General features: G+C 43.9%; 1 protein-coding gene across 1 annotated transcript in view; it reads left to right on the top strand.

Annotated features, from left to right (window-relative positions):
• The window catches only part of SLCO5A1 (solute carrier organic anion transporter family member 5A1), a 697,625-nt gene that overhangs the window by 346,281 nt on the left and 331,487 nt on the right, over positions 1-19,857 (top strand). The window contains exon 3 of the mRNA XM_069621164.1: positions 14,386-14,518. Within this exon, the coding sequence (XP_069477265.1) occupies positions 14,386-14,518 (133 nt within the window). The remainder of the gene's footprint in view (positions 1-14,385; positions 14,519-19,857) is intronic.

Below are 19,857 nucleotides of genomic sequence, written 5' to 3'. Positions count from 1 at the left end.
TCACCCATACTTCTTTTTCGGCCATTGGTGCAGCCGCTTGTAGCTCCATAATCTGTGTGGCTGGGAGATGGGTGTACCCTTCTCTTATTAACATCTCCCTCGCTATTCCCCTCCCTCTCCCTCTCTGTGAGTCTGTGGGGTTCCATATCTCACCAAAATATGCAGCATATTTCGCATGTGCGTCTGCTGCTGCATTTCCTTTTGAAACGTAGTCTTCTCCATTGGTGTGTGCGGTACATTTTACTAGGGCTAGTTCTTGGGGGTCGTTTATTACTTCAATTAGTTCAGCCAACAAGAGGGCATGTTGTACTGGAGTGCCATCAGCTCTCCTAAACCCTCTCCTTCTCCATTTTGATAGCCCTGAGTGGACAGTGGATGTAACATATGCACTGTCGGAATATATAGTTACTCTTTTATTAAAACTTTCCTTTAATGCCAATATTAGTGCAACAAGTTCCGCCGCTTGAGCAGAGTAATGCTGTGGTAATTGTACACACTTCATAGCCACACACACCGGCGCCTCCATCATTTTTACTACTGCTGCCCCAGTCCTTCGTATCCCATCTCCTTGATCAATAGTTGAAGACCCATCAATAAACAAAAGCTCACCTCCCTCTAGTGCGTTTTCCTCAACTTTCCTAGTACATGAATATATTTCAGTTATTTGGGTGCAGTCGTGTGCGTAATCTCCCTCTTCAATTACTTCTGCTAAGAACCTTGCAGGGTTAACCGTGCTACATCTAACAATTGCCAGTTCAGCTTTAGACAAAATAATCTCATAACCTGATGCCCTCTGTGTCGTTAATGTGGACTTAGGTTTATTCAATATCGCAAATAGTGCATGTTCCACAAATAGTGTAGTTGGACACCCCATAGTTATTGCTGATGCTTTTTCTACTGCAAAAGCAGCTGCAGCAAGACCTTGTTCACAAGAGAAGTGGCCTAACATTATAGGGTCTAAGTGACCGCTGTAAAATGCTACTGGTTTATAGCCCATGCTAGTTTTTTGGGCCAATACTGCTTTCATCACTGCTGAGTCGCAATGTGAAAATATAAAGAAGCGCCGCTCATAGTCTGGGGATGCAAGTACTGGAGCAGTTGATATCGCGTCTTTTAATTCGTCAAATGCCTCCCTCATTTCCATAGTCCATCCCAACTTTTTCTCCCCTTTATTTGCTTCCTTCAAACCCTCAAGCAGGGGTCCTATGTATGAGCTGTAATCAAATACCCATGCTCTACAGTAGTTGCACAGCCCCAGAAATTGCTGCAGTTCTCTCACAGTCTGTGGCACGGGAGTGCTTGAGATGGCCTGTGCTCTTTGTGGTGCAATCCTTCTTCCATGTTGGGATATCAGTTGACCAATGTAAAGTACCTGTTCCTGACAGTATTGTATCTTTTCCATGTCTACCTTGTACCCCTTTTCTGCCAGTATCGTCAACATTTTTAAGGAGTCCTTTCTACATTTACTTTCGTTTGCACTGCAAATTATTATGTCATCCACGTACTGTAACACTGTGCTTTCCACCTCAACGTTACCCAAATCCATCTGTATTACTCTATTGAAAATTGAGGGTGATTCACAATACCCCTGTGGTAATCTGGTATGTTTCCACTTTGTATTTCGGTAAGTGAAGCTTGTCAAATCTTGTGAGTCTGGGTGTAATGGTATTGAGAAGAAAGCATTTTTAAGGTCAATCACTGTAAATCGTGATGCTTCTGCTGGAATGCCACACAATATTGTGGCCGGGTTTGCTGTTACTGGATACTCTGCTTCTACTATGTTGTTCAAGGGTCTGAGGTCCTGTATGAAGCGCCAAGACCCCCCTTTAGTCTTGCGCACCGGGTACACAGCTGTGTTACATGGTGATTCTGAGGGGACCAATATGCCATTGTTTATAAGGGCCGTTATGGTTTCATATATGCCCTCATCTGCCTCTTTTGACAATGGGTACTGTTTAACTCTTGGTAGTATGGCACCTTTTTTCAATTTTATCCTTACACCCCCTATGCTTTTTATGCATCCCACGTCATAAGGGCTAATAGTCCATAATGATTTGGGCACCTTTGACATATCCTCCTTGAAAAATGGGACTGGGGTGCCTGCGGGTGCCTCAAGTGCCATTGCAATTTTCTGTGCTACTTGTTTGTGAGCCACTCTTAGCCACATTTCTACACTCATCATGAACACCATTTCATTTTCTTCTTTTTCTTCTGAGAACAGCTCTTCATCTGACACCTGGGTCAGCCTACATCCTTCTGCTAGTGCTATCACCGCCCTCCATGCTCTCCCTTCTTTATCTTGGGCGTGCACAGCAACATAATCAGCTGTTGCAATAATGCTCTCAATGTCCACTACAAACACCTTCCCTTCTAGTTCATTAACTGGTGTTTCTGGTCGGAATAGATAGGCTGCTGGTCTCCTCCATATTTTCCCTTCTATCCCTGGCATCCATGCAAATGCCATGTCAGTGCCATATTGGAATATCTCGCCATCTACTGGCTCCGCCCTAATCGCTGTCTGTCCACAGTATGCTTGCAAAATCTGTCGTGCTGCGAGCATGTTAATCCCTGGAGTAGAGCAAATTATGCCATCCTCTGTAAAGGAGATCGTCATGTTCAACCTGTTCATTATGTCCCTCCCCAGTATATTTACTGGTGAGGCACTATAATACAAGAGTGGAACTGACAGATCATAATCTCCAATAGATAAGGGAACATTATCAGTAAATGGAACCAACCCTTTAGCCCCAGAAAATCCTTGGGTGTTCATGGCTTCGCCTGACATCTTAAATTTACCTTCCCTTATGCAAGACCGGGTTGCCCCGGTGTCAACAAGAAATGATAATTTTTTGTCACCTATCGTTACCTCTATGCGTGGTTCCTCCGCACTATTAGGTGTTACTGACAGGATGGGACACACCAAGGCCGTCTGTGGGCTGGCCTATTGGGGGTACAATGATTGGCCATTCCCTGTGTAAGGGTTGTGTCCCAACACCGTCACCCCACCCAATTGTGTTCGTTCATTTTGGGGTGGTGGTTGTATTAACGCTACTTGTTGTTGTGGCGGTGGCAGGTACTGTGTTATTTGTTGTTGTGGCAGTGAATAGGTTTGTGGCTGTTGTGTTGTTTGTTGTTGTGGGTCACTCCCTTTTTGTGACGTCTGCTGTTGTTGTATGCCCTGCTGTTCTTGTAATGTCCTAGGTTGTGCTTGTTCATTCCATGCTGGTGTTCCTGGCCTGACCCTACATGTACGTGACATGTGTCCTAATAGTCCGCAGCTCCAACACACGGGTGGTTCCCTGTTTTGCCATGGGAAGCTCCCTGTGTTGTCCTGGTATACGGGTTGCCCTGTGGGGTAGTTATTTCTTAGTCCCCCAGCCTGTTGTTGGGTATTATATCCATATCCTCTCCCCCTCATAAACCCTCCTCTCCCTCTGTTATAACTATAATACCCAGTCCCTTGCATTGGGTACCCTCCTCCCATGTTTGGTGCGTGTAATTGCAGAGGCGGCACTTGCTGTATTACACCTTGTGGAGGCGTTATTTGTGCGGGATCTTGTGCAGCCACTACTTGCGTTGGGCTTTGGGCCATTGGTGTGGGCGTAGTTATTAGTGCCCCTTCCATTGTGTATTTAGTAAGTTTTTTCTGTACTAATTTGGCCTCTTCTGTTTTCCTATCCTCTTCCTTTTGTTTCATTTTTCCTTGCCATGTTCTGCAGTGATGTACTATAGTCAGTTGTATTTCTGGCCATGGTTTTGCTTCCATCCCCACTACTTTCTTTAGTTGTTTTTGAACTCCTTCTGGGAGCCCTTGTACTAGTATATGATAAAATATGGCTGGTGTTTTGTCCCATTGTTCTCTAGTTTCCATGCGCCACTTCTCTTGAACATCCTGGATATAATCAACAGGATCCTCATTTTCACCCATCTTACGGGAAGTAATGGCTCCTATGTCTGATGTGTCTGGGTATTGCACTCTCAGTGCCTGCCATAGCGCATGTCTGCAGTTTGCAAATGGTGCCCCATCATGCGATGTGTTCGTTATTGTTACCCCATGGAATCCCGCTCTTTTCCAAATGTCATCCGCTCTATCCCCTAATATTGATATTAACAGGCCCTTCACATCTCCTACTGCTAGTTTCTGTCCTGCGGTGTGTTTTTCCATTTCATATATCCACTTACCCGCACCTCCACTTAGTGATGGGAGCCTACATTTTATATTTTCCTTATCCGTATGTTTCCAAGGTACATACTGTGGTCTAACCCCTCCTCTCTCCAGCAGTGGCATTAAATTATGTCTTATGTCACCCTTTACGCTCCATAGTGTTGAGTCTTCACACCCCTCCTCTTCCCCCATTTCTTTTACTACTTCAAATTCTTCCTTACTACCTCTGCTCCTACCTCCCTCTTCTTCCTTTCCCCTTTTTTCATCATTTCCTGTGTTCAATATGGGTATGTTTATTTGTCTGTCTTGCCTGCGACTAGGGAGGTCCCTAAGCCGACATGCATAAGGTGTAAGTTCATTCATGAAGGGCGCGAGCTTTATTCTGTGCAGAGAGCGCGCGGTAGTTGAACATGTAGGGCGTGACGTGGGAGGGTGCGATGGTGATGTGGGTGGCGTGGTTTCATTGGTTTGTGTTTCCCCTATTCTTTTCACTTCCTCCTTACTTCTCTCCAGCTCCTCCCATCTTCTGCTCATCCAGGGCGAATCTACGTTTGTTCTAGTAAGGTATAGTTTATCTAAGCTTTCCCTTTCACTCTTCCTTCCATCCTTCTCCACTCCTCCTTCCTCCTCACTGCAAAAATCATTCATAAATGGCACCCCCCACTCTGCCTTTTTTCCTTTTATTGTTACTGTTTTTAAGTCTATTAGGTCTCTTTCTCCCTTTCCGTTGTTACCAACTGTTCCCCTTTGTGCTGATGTTGTTGCTACCTCTCTACTTTTATATACATCTCCCCATCTTTCACTCTCCCAACCCCTTTCTTTTCTTCCTCCTTCACTCCTCTCCTCCATTTCCCTATTATTTTCCTCCCTTTTCCTTTTCAACTCCTCCATTACTTCGTTGCTCATCTGTTCCAATATCCTTTCATCCTCTTTCTTCCTTTCCCATTTCACCCTTTCTCTTTCTACTATACTCTCTATTACCTTCCCCTCTTCATATTTCTTAGTTGCCTCTGATATTATCCTCCTCCTCCATATTTCCATTTCTTTTTCCTTTTCTTCTTCTTCCTTCTTCTTCTCTCTCAGCACTACTCTTGATACCCTATCTGCTGCTCCTTTTACCCTTTCAGCTTCTCTCTTTTGTTCCTCACTTCGTTCCCTTAATTTTTCCAATTCGTCCTTACCTTCTTTCCTTTTCCTCACTCTCTCTCTTTCCTCCCGCTCAAGTTGTTTGATCAGTTCATTCTGCTCATCCCTTAGCTCTGCTAATCTTTCCTCCAAAATCTCTTCCTTCTGCCGTAGTAGCTCCTCTCCCCTCATTTCACTCTCTCTGGCACTATCCTCGTTTGTTCTCCTTACCGCCTCCCTTTCTTCTCCAGTTAGTGAGCCTCGTAATTTCAACAATATCTGTGCAGCTATCCACTCATCGTTTCCTATCTCTACAGTCTGCTCTTCTCTAATCCTCCTGTCCCCCATTGGTATCTTCCCATGAGCCACATATGGTGGAGGGCTGTATGCCGGGTTTGAGTATCCTTCAGCCGCCCTTAACTGTCCTGCTATTTCCCCTAATTCTCTTAAAGGGTACAACCCTCCTCCCTCTATTTTCACTCCCGGTGTTATGGGTATCCCATTGCTCGGTTCCTTTTTTATGTCGTCTGATTTATCAATCTTTTCTCCTCCCTGTCTTTCGTTCCCCGTATTCTTTGTGCTTTCGCACTCCTTTTCCCCACCCGTTCCTTCTTTCTTAATCTCCTTTTCTTACGGTGTTTCCCCCATAGTGAACATTCCATTTGGTCCTGGTCGAGACCCCTGGAACATCCTCCATAAGTTAAACACCTCCACATGGTTTGCCAACTTCTTCCCCTTGTATGTATTGTGCAGATGGTTCAGTAGTGAATGTTGGGCATATGGATCGAAACTACCATTAGGCGGCCATGGTGTTAACATTTTGTTATCTGTCCCCTGGGTCCACTCTATGCTGTACTTAATTAACTTCTCCCTATGTGGTGGCAGTGTGGTGCATATGTGCTGTAGTGGGGTAGTGAGGGTGTTCCCCCACCCTCCCGACCCTCTCCCGTATGACATGAATTCACTCCCCTTGTTACCCTTCCCCTTACTAGCAGTTTACGATATACAACCTTGTATTGCTTACCTCGCCCCGCAAGTGTGGGGACTTTCGACACTCCTTTTGACAAATTATGCAATAATAATAAATATGATGTTATATTATATTCCTTCCCCTACGGCCCCCTGCGGCCGAAGCGCACGCAGCCCCCTGCGGCTGCGTACCCCTTACGATGATCTTATACAGTCGTCCTGTTTCTCCGTTCTCCTCCCCCGTTTACACTTGCCGTGGCCGGCGTTCTCCGTGCGCAGCCACGCCCTTCGATCCACTGGTTTATAGTTTATCTCCGTACCAGCTCCTTTATCATGCTTCTCTTCCCCACCACTCTCAAACCCAAAATTCCTTGTGCTCGCGATATCCTATTAAATCCCTACTGGTGACGTCACCGATTTCTTCGAGCTACTGGTATATTCTTGTTATGTTTTTTAAGTTCAAAATACACTTGCAATCTACCCCGCTAACCCTACAGCTGTCTTCCTGTCTCTCCTGGAACAAGGTAATCTCATCAATAATATAACCGGACTGCGCACGCTGCGTCGCCTCGCGTGTGATACGCCCCTTAACAGGAGGGCTTAACCAGCCAATTATCTTCCGTTTTGGGCAACTATGTAACTAGCTACCGCCCACAGGGAAACGTCATCTACCTATCGAGTTTCTTGCTCGAACAATAGGGAACCTCATCTACTCATTGATCAATAAATGTCAAGTCGTAGGAAACCACACACACCCACCCTCACACTTAGTCGCAATTTAGACCATCAGGGTCTTACGAGCGGCTGCACGTGATGTTTTCGTGCCCCGCCCCCCTCTTTCGCGTAACGTTAGCTGACTGTTACGAGCGGCTGCACGTGATGTTTTCGTGCCCCGCCCCCCTCTTTCGCGTAACGTTAGCCTACTGTTCTCGCACTCGTTTTCCTACCATTCATTCCATTAGCAACACTCAGTTAAACCTTCGCCGCACATCTGTACAATACCTCCCCCCTCCCTTATTTACTCCCTCCCCCTCCCTCAAAATTTCGCATTGCTTGTTGTGCGTGTCATGCTCACCAAGTTCTCTCGATGCAGGGCCACTCGACTGCGTGCACCCTCCAAGCGGCTCGCCACCTCCCCTCGTCTGGACCACGTCTGGACACTCGCTGACCGCGGGCGGGATACTTCTCAACCGGCTCCCGAGGGCCAATATCCGGATTGCGCTGTCCGGTCTTCTCGCGGCTCCGCGATGGTCCTGTAGTCCTCAGAAGGGGGCAACGGCAGAGGGGGCCGCGCCGCCGGGCCTCCTCGCAACGGGAGTGCCTGGAAAAACTAAAAATAAAAGTTGATCTTAAACAGATCTCAGCAGTGCCTCCAACTTGTCGGGGGGAAATTCTGCCGGGGTCGGCCGGGCCGTCCGCAGACCTCCGGGCAGGGAGGCCCCAACTCCTCCCGTATATCCCAGATGAGATAGAGTATGAGACACACACAAGGAGCAAGGCGACTCTGCTGTTTATTTGCACAAAACGGCAGGGATGGGTCAAGGAGCGTACGCGTCCGTCCTGACACACACATAATCGTGGGGCTCGCAGGCCCTTTTTACTGCATTATGACGCGCTACTTGCGTCACTTCAGAAAGTTAACAAAAAACCTATCGCCACTCTTAATTGGTTGCTCGAGTGGTAGGGTTAGTATAGTACACATATAGAGAATGATATTAGTGGACAAGGTGTAGTCAGGTGGTATATCTGGGTTGTCCCTATAATTGGATACATAAGAATTGTTACATGAAGGCTCCTGAGGATTGGCTAGTGTTACTGACGTCTGAGATAAGAGCCCCATGTTCTGATTGGTGCATCCGTGAGCTCCCCAGCCTGGGACCACCGTTGTTCCCAGCTCTCGGTGTACCTGTGTTTGCAACAATGTTTCAATATGGGTACGTGCAGACAATGTGAGGATTTATTCATAGGTGGAAGGCTGACCGCTCCCACTGTAGCAGGTGTCCATTGAGCCTTTCAAGTGTCTCGGCCTGTGTCTCGTAGCGAGGGACCCAGACGCCTTTTCTCTCCTGGGTTTTGGCATCTCGTCAGATTCGGCTTGGTCACGTGAGGCGGGACCGTGTTTGAGGCAGAATTCTGCACAATTAATATTGCTTTTCCACTGTGTGTCTGGTTTAATTTGTAGATATGACTTTAACGTTGGTACGCGGAGTGCGAGGTTGCAACATCGTGCCTTTGATGATTTGTTCTTGGATGCGGGCTTGCAACATTGCGACCTTGGCTGGTTGCTCCATCGGGTTCTTTCTGCAGGATCAGCAACCTGACTCTTGCTTTGTTAATGTCCACGGGAGCTCTTGTTTGCGGCCTACTCGGGCCTGGTGCTTAAGTAGTCTGTTTGGTTCATAGGTGCTTTAGATATAGTAGCATACATTTCCATGACCAGTATCGTGTTTCCATTATACCTCTCATGGTGGTAACGGGTTTCAAGGGAAGCGTGAGCAAGCGTTATAGATGAGTTCATGATGCATCTTGCGTTTCTGCATTCTGAAAGCCTATGTAAAAATAATAAAGATGCACGTCCGTGAATATGCCTGTCGCCTACGTCAGAGCACTGAGTATGTTCTTCGTGTAGATTGGTGTGGAAATGTTAAGTGTGTATACTTGTACAGATGTGCTTCCCGTTGTCTAGGTCGTCATGGCATCTCTATCGACGTGTGGTTTTAGTCTAGCTGATCCGAGCCGCAGGGGTCGGCATGGCCAGTGCGGGCTGTTGGGCAGGCAGGTGGACACATCCGTATGTTCCTGTACCAGGGTACCTGGTCGTCTGGTAAATGGACAAACTCTTCTCGCGGCGGGTGTCTGGGCCGTGACCCTCTAGGCCAAGCGCGAGAGGTGAAGGACGGGAGCCTGTTCTTCCATTCTCCCACTTCAGTATAGCGTGTGCCAGCATCTAGACCCATTTGCAACACCACCATCCATTCCCAGGGTTAGACAGGGTGCTTTGCCACACTGTGACCAACTGGGAGGAGCACATAGTGACCCCTCCTTAATAGGTTTAGGATTAACATGCTCCCATTTCTGCTTCAGCTCTGTGGGTGGAACACTTGCAAAACAAGTCATGTGTCCCTTTCCACAACCACCCAGTCAGAGTTATCCCAATCTGGCCAAGCGTTTTGGCCTGGCGAAAAGACTGAGGGTGACAGTAATTTAATTGTTAGTAAATATGGCCCCATATCTCAGCATTTGCACCTTATTGTATATGTGTAGCAAATTGGGTTGTGACCCTGCCCCCAGGCGGATCACTTGTGCCAAGCTGTACAGCTACCATACCACTGCCTGCTCGGTCATAATGTAGTCCTTTTGCAGGAAGTAGCCATATGGAAGGTATTAGAAACCTGAAGGTGTCTCCCTAGCTAGTCCCGGGGATCTGTCATCCAGGTGGCCAGGACACGGCCATCACTATTGGATCCAGTTCCTGGGGGTGGACCAGTGAGGGAGGATCACCTGGATGGGGGTCCTTGGAGAGTGGGACATCGATGGGCGACCTGCGGTATCCCCCTTCTTCTTTCATCACCCTTTCCCCATCCTACCACGCAGGATATTCCAAAACACTGTCCCCTCTTTTTCCACATGAAAAATTTCGCACAACACGAAAGACAACAGACTAAAACCAGGGCCATGTACCTGAAGTGTCCCAATACCAGGGTCAGGCAAAGTAAGGCAATAGACCAGAATCACGGACACCTTATGGCCCTTTCCCTTCCCCACAGGGATAAAAGGTGGAGCACAAGAGGACACTACGAGCAAGGTAGTCCACCCGACGTAAGAGCTAACTCCGCATGACAGTTTAAGAGGATGAGAAAGACGGGCAGACCGAGACGGTGACAAGGAGAGAGTCGACCTTGCTCTTTCTGACCAAGGCTTGTGGAACCTCCGCAGAGGGAATGATATGCCTGTGATCAATAGCCAACATGTGTTGCAGCAGGTGTCTATCGTACACAGGATTCCCCTCTTCTGATAACCAAGCCGGGGAAGGACGCTTGTCTCGGTGGTACCAACCTTGACTCAAAGAATAAGGAAAGACAAGTGGTTCATCACAGCCGGTGAGTCAAGGGGAGAATTGATAAGAAACCAAAATGTGTTGAATGAAAAGTAGCCAACGGCTAATCTGTACCTTGAAAGGCATAAAGCAAAACTTGATGATCGAGTGGGAAAACCAGCAACAGAGGAGGCCGGCACCACATAGGTGCTCACACAGAAGACTGTGCGCGATTACCCAATGGTAAAGACTACTGTAACCAGAAGGCCTTGGGAAGAGGTGAAGAACAGTCAAAGTTGCCATATAGGGGTCTTGTAAAATCCTCTGTACCGTCGAAAGTCTTTGACCGGCGGATGATTGCAACAGCTAGGGAATCCTACATGGTGAAAGTTAGTGCATGAACAGTATATCGGAAAAATCTGCAAGAGTGAACCCGGCAGAGGGAAACCGAAAATGAAGGACAAAGCCCGAAAACCTGTTTAAAAAGACATTAAGATTTGTGAAAGCAAGAAGTATTGCAAGACGAGGGGAAGGGAAGTGACCCCTTGTCATTTGGGATCCGAGCCCGGCCGAGGGAGATCCAGGGGTGGAAAGCTATCACCCAAAGTTTACTGATAAGGGAACTGTCTTATGAATTTGTTGAATACAATTACTGAGGGGTCTGCGCCCAGAATAGGGGGACCCAGAGGTGAAGCTATCACCCAAAGTGTTTGTATAACAGAACTGTTGTGTTTGTTAGTTGAGAGCATCAGGCCTTGAAGGCGAGAGACTTTTATTGAAATGAGACTTAACCATCAAAGAACCTAATAGCTGATATAGAACTGTTAGCTCGTGCTGGGAAGGCTCGAGTGTGTGTTGTGCTCCAAAGTCTCACCTTGTCCTGTGCTAAAAACGTGGAGAAAGGAGACCTCAAGGCAATCACATGCTGACTTATTATTTGAACACTGTTTCTTTATTTTGATACCCTATCCCACCCTCTTCCTGTAATTAGTTGTAAGGAATTGGCAATAGGTTTTTCTTACTATAGGCTCTTTCATTTTGACACAACGCCACTAGGACTGCCTTATTTTTCATTTGATGGCCGACGCTTGCTCCCATCTTTGATTTAGGTTTAGGTTAGGTGCTTTTTCCACCCTGCATCAATAATTCAATAAACACCCTTGAACTGTAATCACTTGTGTCTGTCTTTACTGTTGCCACCATGAGTTCCTTACAAAGGTCAAACTTCTGTATTGCAGACTCTTTGACCCCTGTCTAATGCACCTAAATATAATCGGCTTTCATCAAACCCATGGCGGTGCTCCTTCAACATTGCAATCCTTGTCCTTTCAATGAACAGGGATTACAACATATAAGTCTTGGGACACAAAGTTCAGAAAAAAAACTGTTTACTGGTTGAGAGTGAAAACTGGGGATATGGGGAACTGCATTCCCTGCAGAAAGCATACAATCAATTTTTTACCAAGTTACTGTCAGTCCCCTAGTCTACCTCGGTCAAAATGAGCCATTTGGAGACTGCTTCAATATATCTAGTGGACTTTGTGCATTCTAGACCAATTCTATTCTGGCACACTTTATGGCCAGATAATGGGGAGAATCTGACAAAGACTTTGGTCACAAACCTGTTGTCATTCACAAGCTGGAGTAGAATATGCTGGATTACCTTTAGCAGAACCCTCTTGTACAAGTTGAACCTGAAAGCCTGCTTTGAGAATACCAAGCTGTTAGCCAAGATCCCTAAACACACCTTGAAGCTAAAGATCATGAAATGTATTGATCATATTAGAGAGGAAGAAATGGCCAATGAATCCCAAGTCAGACTGTATCTGTCTTTTTCACCAATGGTGGGTGCCTCTGTTTGTCTGTTGTGACAGAGCTGCAGCATAGTATTATTTTAACCAAGGCAGGGTTCAATGACTTACCTCTTTTGGCAGTGACAACGAGATGGAAAAATGATCCAACCGATGGAGTTACGTTGGGTTCTCTCTGTGGAAGAAAAGAGACATTGAAACATGTTGTTGTCTTTTGTCTCATTTACCCAGAAATTAGGAAATGTGAGGAATCTCATGATATTGTCCCTACGCCCTGAGGGGGAGACCCTTTCCATGATGCCAGGGATGTGAGGCCGCTCCCTGATAGTCCCCCTGGGGGTGGTACTCAGCAGGTGGATCTCATGGGGAGGGATTACCCCTCTGGTAAACAGGGCAGACATCAGGAGCCAACTTGGTACAACACACATTCACCCTCCTTTCTTTCCTCATCTTCTTCTCCTTCCCCTAATCCTATAGGTTCCTCTATGTATTTCTGTTATAGCAGTGGTATTAATGCTGGGAGTCGGGACGAGGAAGATTAGGGCTCACTTAGTTGAGGTTTCCCCTCAAATAACTGAGATGACGATCAGGACCAACTCCACTGAGTCATCCTCACAAAGTACTGATATGAAGAAGATACAAGGAACCCTAAACAGCCTCCCAGAAAACCAGAGTGAACATTCTACCTATCCAGTCTCAAGTAGCTTAAAGATGAAAGGGAGCCTAACATTGCTGTCAGTCCCTCCTCAGAGACACCACGAGTGGAGGTCTTTGTCCACACCAGGAAGAACTGAGCCTGCAGCTACTGACCAAGATGAAAAAGGGAGTCCCTTCCTGCTTTGCCGAAGACCGACATGCCAAAAACAAGCAGGACAGAAGGCCTGGGTGCAAGAGAGCACCACACAGCGTAGGTGACCAGGTATGTACTTTGCGCTCCACAGAAGATTGGTAAATCAGCGTGAGAACAGGAAGAATCTGAGGAGAGCTGCAATTGGACATGCAGAGACCCGAGTAGGAGGCATTGGACCGGGATCCCCGAAAGAAGTTATGGGTGCTGCCTGGAGACCTCTCGGACTTCAGAGAAGCTCTTGCAAAAGGTTCTGGGACCCACATTTAAGAAGCCTGCATGAAGGGTTCTTGGACCCGCACTTAGGAAACCAATATGAAGGGGTCTGGTACCCACACATAAGAAACAAATACAAAAGGGCTCTGGGACCCACATTTAAGAAGCCTGTACAAAGGGGTCTGGGACCCACACTTTAGAAACATGTACAAAGGGGTCTGGACCCACAGATAAGAAGCAAATACAAGGGGGTCTGGGACCCAGATATGAGAAACCTAAGATGAGGTCTGGGACCCACATTTCTGAGAAAGGTAGACCCTGGCAGGAGAGTACACCAGGGCTGTATATTGAACAACCAAGAGAACTGTAAGAAGGGCCCTGGGACCCGCACTTGAGAAAGACAGCCCCTGGCACTGGAATGAGCCTGAGAACGGCCTGGGGAAGGGGAAGCGAGACATTCCCCCAGCCAATGTGAACTGCCAAAAGGAGCCAGAGAAAAGCCTGTGGAAGGGAGACATTCCTCCAACCACATTGACTTAACACGAAAACCCAGAGAAAGTCCCCGGGAAAGGAGACATTCCCCCAACCACTGTAAACTGTCAGGAGACACCTGAGAAAAGCCTGGGGAAGGGAGACACCCCCCCTACTTTGTAAACCATACCATCCAGAAGAAGGGAGCCATTCTTCTGGGCCTTTAAGAGACTACCCCATTTTATTTTTGTTATCAGTGTGAGGGTTAGAAGTAGGATTTTTACATCTTATTTGCAGACAACACCCATCACATCTAAGAGTTTATGGTTGTCACTTTGAAACCTGTGCAAAGTATTTATTACAGCTACTCAGCCTACCTTCATCCCCAAACAACAACCCCACTCTGTGGGGCTTTTTAAGTGGGATTGTCCCTCAACCAGGAGTGCATCAAATAGCCAATGCTTTAGAGGGCTGTACTAGACTCATTTTGTGCTGTTGATTTTCTCTAACCTCCCTTTTTCTTTGATGCATTCACTGACACTGTGTTTACTGGGGCAATACCCACTTTCTTTTAAAACTACGCATTAAAATAACATAGCGATTTACCTGGATTTTCTGTTAAGGCTATGGCATTCTGAATAATGTTACTAAGTGCCAACTGTTAAGTGCTCTGTGGAAGTATAACATCAAATCATAACTGCTCATTCCATATTTCAAGATGCACTTTCTTCTTGTATTTTCACAGCAATCATGTATGTGATGGGCGCTCTCGGTCCAGCGGTAGGATACTTGTTGGGAGGAGTCCTTATTGGTTTCTATGTCGATCCTAGAACGACTGTCAACATTGATCAGAGCGATCCCCGCTTCATTGGAAACTGGTAACATTCAAATGTTATATTTTTATTATTTCGATATTTTTCAGAAGAATGCTTCTATATTTACATAGGGGAATAGTGCTTGGTAGACACTACTGCTACTTCATGCCTAGGTGGACTGTACAACTGTTATCAATATTATATAATGCTCTAAAGCTACATCTAAAGTGTGGTAGGTATATGTACACAGACATATTAGTTTTACACATTCTTTTGCTTTAAACTCAAGGTGAGATATGAGTGAATGATATCATAGATACTAGTCTTTTCAGGTAATTGCAATCCAGAGTTCTTTATTTAAGTTCACCTGGGGGGTGGTGGGATTCAGTAATCACAAGCATAAGAAACTGAGGATGAGGTTGTAACAGTCATTTTGAAAACCATACTGATGACATTTGATGCAGAGGAAAATGAAACTTTGCACAGGTTCTTTAAAACTTTGTTAAACACAAGCCAATATGTTACACTTCTTGAAGCTATGTATGAATTTAAAAACAGTTGTGATTGTTTCCCCAAACGTTATAAGCAATCTTGTTTATTTATAGTAATTTCCATAGTAAAAATAGTATTTTTACGATAAAACAAATACATCCGTTTGTTTAAACATTTAATTAAATATACCTTTGTTCATGAGTGTATACTATAGTGTTGCTTGTGTAAATGATAACATAATTTTGAAACTTTGTAACAAATAAATCACATTTTTAAAAAGTTGAGAAAAGTTAACTTGAAAACTTGGCATCCGTTGTTAAATACTTTCACGTGTACAATAATGTTTTGCTGTACAATGTTACTGTAGGGAGATGTAGTCATGTAGGGAGGGCTGGCTGAAACATCACCAGAAAACATCACCATGGCCGATGTGGCTGTTCTCCTCTCCATTTTTGGCAACATAAAACTTTGGTTTATGTTTCATACTGCAAGATGTACCAATATAAATGTGTGTATAAAATGGATGGTAGGCATCCCCCCTACAGTGGCTTTTATGTGGCAATTGAATCCAAAGAATCATCACAATATTTTCTTTTTACCTGCCCTCTTTTTAGTGATCTCTGCGGTTAAACCATAAAACCTGTTTGAGCAATTGTGGAATTAGACAGTTGAACTCTGCTGACCTCTGCAAATAAATTATCCAGAAGTTTGCAATGTTGAAGTTCATGTTTAGTGCAAAAAAAGTTCGAGATGATTTGTTATTGGTTGAGATTATATTTTATTTTTTATTTAAAATTTTAGGAAATTTCAAACTTTTTAGATTGGTATTTATTTGTGTAACTGGATGATCATCATTTTATTTATTGTAAAATTGAAAAGATATTTCAAATTAATTTGTAAAACCTGTGCTTTTATGCGAAGTGTTGAAATCGAATTGAACTGAAGAATTTAATTACAACAGAGTGAAAACATGAAATGACACTTCAGCTTTTATTATTTGCATTGTAAATTGGATGGTATAGTGCAATTATTACATACTTCCTAAAAGATTTATGTACCAGCTATATCAGCGTACTATTCGCTAAAGACACGCCATGTTCCCTCATTTAAACAGTAATACATTTTCTTAGATTTTCTCCTCCTTTGGCAGCTTATATTTAACTCTAGTACTCCAGCACTGAAGCACCATTAAGAGTCACATGGTTGATGGACAGCAAGCCCCCTCTGTCAGGGAAGGGTAGGCAACTTAAATGCTGTCTATCTTTATTCACTCTTTTGCCTCACATGAAACTGGCAAGAGGTTCCACCATTAGCATATCACAGGGACGTATCCACATGAACCGTGCAGCTTTGAAAGCCTACTTGTAACTAATGCCCGTGGGGGGTGCTCAAATTGAAGCTTTAAACAATGTACTTTAACTGCTTTCCGACTGTGTTGGCAAAATTCTGGTTTTATGTCTGTTTTATATTTGGAATTGAATGCCATCATTATGTAATGAGTAGTGACTAAGTCTCTGCTTGTTGTGCCCGATTTTATTTAGTATATAGTAATGAATGATCAATTGAGTACTAGTTCATTATCACAAACTAGATCCAGACAGATGTTTTAGTCATTTTAGACAGTGGAAATCCACGACCATCGGCCAATATCACATATTTTTCTATACTATGCATCCACCGAGATGCACTAGAGCCAGCCCCAATCATGGAAAGGCTTAACAGAATTTATATTAGATATTCTTTATATAATAACTGATCGTCTTTTTGATCACTGGTGCCCTACGAGGATGATCAATAGCTAAGCAATACGTTACAGAAAACTTTGTTACAATTTGTAATAAATTATTTTCGTTCTTTCTTCTTTTCAAGATTGTCCCATTGCTCTTTGCTATGATCTACTTATTCACCTAGTGTTCAATGATATTGACTTTACTAGTTGTAAGTGGGCATATTAGTTAGGGAACAAGAACCTTTTCAACGCTGACTTATATAGCCATAATCTTTTTTTTGTATTTACATATTTATTAATTAATATTTTAAGAGATAGCAGTCAGAAATGCATCATATTTTACAAAACATATATAGTCTCACCCACCCTCCGTCACAGTATTGGTATAAACAATTGCACAAAAGCAACAATACTCCAGCTGTATCACTGTACTTGAAATATAATAAAGTTATTTAGGCACAAAATTATAAATCTAAGAATCTTTCCCAAATGTGTACATATAGGTTTCTTTTCTTATTCCTGTACATGTCTACCCTCTCTATTTTTGCCATTTGCTATAGATCTATTAACACCGCTGAGACAGAAGGTACTTGCTCACTCTTCAATTCTCGCAGTATAATTTGTTTTGTGGAAAGCGATGCTCTGAGGAACCAACATCGCTGCGGGAAAGACAGATCCGCTATCAAATCCCCCTCCCCTAGGATGATACTTGTGAAATCATATTCGACATCAATCATCAGTGATGTATTCATTGTTAATGTTACTTCTTTCCAAAATTCCCTTAAATTGCTGCACTCCCACATCATATGCTCAAATGATCCCACTCTGTGTTTGCATCCCCAACAAGCCTCTGACTCTAGCAGGCCCCTTTCATATATTTTCTGTGGTGTCCAGTACACTCTGTTCAAGAACCTGATCTGCCTAGCTCTTTCTCCTAGATTTAATGATGTCAATGTCACATTCCTGCATGTATTATTCCACCTGCTCACACTCGTTTCTGAGTCTATCACTTCTGACCACTTGTTCAGTGATTTCCCATTAGACACCTTATATTGTTCCAAGTGTTTATAGATCTTTCAGGCAATATGTCCATCTATCGTGAATTCTCGCAACCAATCCATCGAGCCTTTGCACTCTTCAGGTATTCTATCCCCCACTGCTCTCTACAGGCTTCGATATTCCCCGAAAGTATAATCTTTAAGACCCTTTTCCATAGTCAATCTGCTAAAAGTGATACATTTTCTATCTTCCAAAAGATCACCCAGTCGTTGGATACTGCTCAAAAACCAGTTGGGCCAAAACAACGTTTTCCCTTCTAACTTAATACCTGGATTTAGCCACAATGATGAATTACTAGAGCAGGAGACTTCTTTATTGCTTTTCTTTATAAGACCTTTCAAACATTCCTTCAAGAATTTCGTTGGCACATGCGATTTACATCCATGTGCATCTTCTGATGTCAGTATCGCCCTGGGTGCCAGTGGTGTACATCTGTACGTTTCTGCCTGAGTCCAAACATCCGTTGAGTTCTCAATGAATGGAAGCAAATGTCTTGCTCCGAATGCCAGGTGGTAGTTTGCAAAATCTGGGACCGCCAATCCACCATTCTCTGTTGACATTTGTAATTTCCATAGCTTTGGAGAAGTTGTTTCCCATTCCGCAAGAATGACTGTATCACGCTTTCTATCTTCCTCATTGCCTTCTTTTTGGCCATATTGTCATATTCTTGACACCGGCACATTACATATGGGCTAAAGTGCTGCATACTGTATGTTCAATCCATGAATCTATGGCTGCACTATCATCTACTATAATACTTGACCTCTTTCGTGCTCTGGTGCAAGAGATCCCACAGCTGTTCATAATTACAATCAATGGAGCATTTGTTCAGAGGAAAAAGAACACTAATATAAAGCTTTTAATGAGTTGCAAACATATTTTAAGTGGTTCATCAAACACACTAACATGAAGAGTCATTCCTTTTCACATACTGGCTGTAAAGTGTCATAGAAAGCTATTTTTTAAAGCAAGGAATCTAAACAGCTCATCTGTATTTAAGTTCACCAGTGGTAGCTGTGCTTCTGATTTGTGCTGGCCCATGTAGCAAGCATATTGTCATGTCACAAGCCAACTGTAATGAGTTATTACAGTTACAGCAGTGATGTCGTTTTCTTATCACAGGTGAGAAGTGGTGTCACTAACATATTATAACAAAGACATCATTTGTAGGCTTATTTATACAGATTGTGTAGGTTGCAATGTATATGCTCTTTCTTGCACATTACACACCACCCAAACCTTTTCACATACAGCTGAGCGAAAGTTTTGAAATTGCCTATGTCCATACCACTGGCTTCCATTAGATTAGAACTGGGTTTGCAATCACTCCACTCTAAAGTCAAGGGAAAAAAATGTATGTTGTTTTATAAGATCTTAGTCCCCTGGAGGGATTTGTTGTATGTAGATATTAATACAATTTTGTGCAAATGCGAATCAATGGTTCTCAAAGGTCCTCGTTTCCTGGATGAATATTTAGCCTATTTGGAATGCCTAGGATTGGATGCAGAGTATTTGCCCAATTATCCGGGGCGAAGTCAAACATAAACTGAAAGTCCATGATTGACTAGAGCTGAATTAAGCACTTAACAACTATAAACATCACCAAGAAAGTAAGAATATTTTTAGTCCTCCCAAAATATTTGGAAATGTCCCCTTGTGGAAAATATAGAACAATGTTTGTACAATTTTGTTTTAATAAATTGTGCACATTGGATGTTTGGGTCCCACACATTGGTTTGGTTCCCTCTATGAGATTCTGTAGTCTATGCAGGATACCCTCAGAAAGAGAAACTATTAAACATCTTTTTCTGTGTTGTAAAGATACGAGGGATCTCAGACTGACAATGTTGCTTAAATTCGTCTATAGTACCGAAACTGTTTGTGTGAAGATGCTATGGTCTGGAGTACTACGTGGCAGTCAGGTGTTGATGATAATTGCCATAGTGTACTTTATATTTAGATTACAAGAGCGATTAGAAGGGGAAAAAATAAATGATACCATATAAATACTCGGGGAAACAAAAGATATAACACTAAAATGTGATGCATGAGATATTATATTTTATTGAGTTCCGATTTTGGTGGATTATTTATTATTCCATTGGAGTGCAAAATGTACTGT

The sequence above is a fragment of the Ambystoma mexicanum genome, chromosome 5q, assembly GCF_040938575.1.
Source record: "Ambystoma mexicanum isolate Mex_15411 chromosome 5q, UKY_AmexF1_1, whole genome shotgun sequence".
In the NCBI taxonomy this organism is placed as follows: domain Eukaryota; kingdom Metazoa; phylum Chordata; class Amphibia; order Caudata; family Ambystomatidae; genus Ambystoma; species Ambystoma mexicanum.
This window is presented reverse-complemented; position numbering and strand designations above follow the sequence as displayed.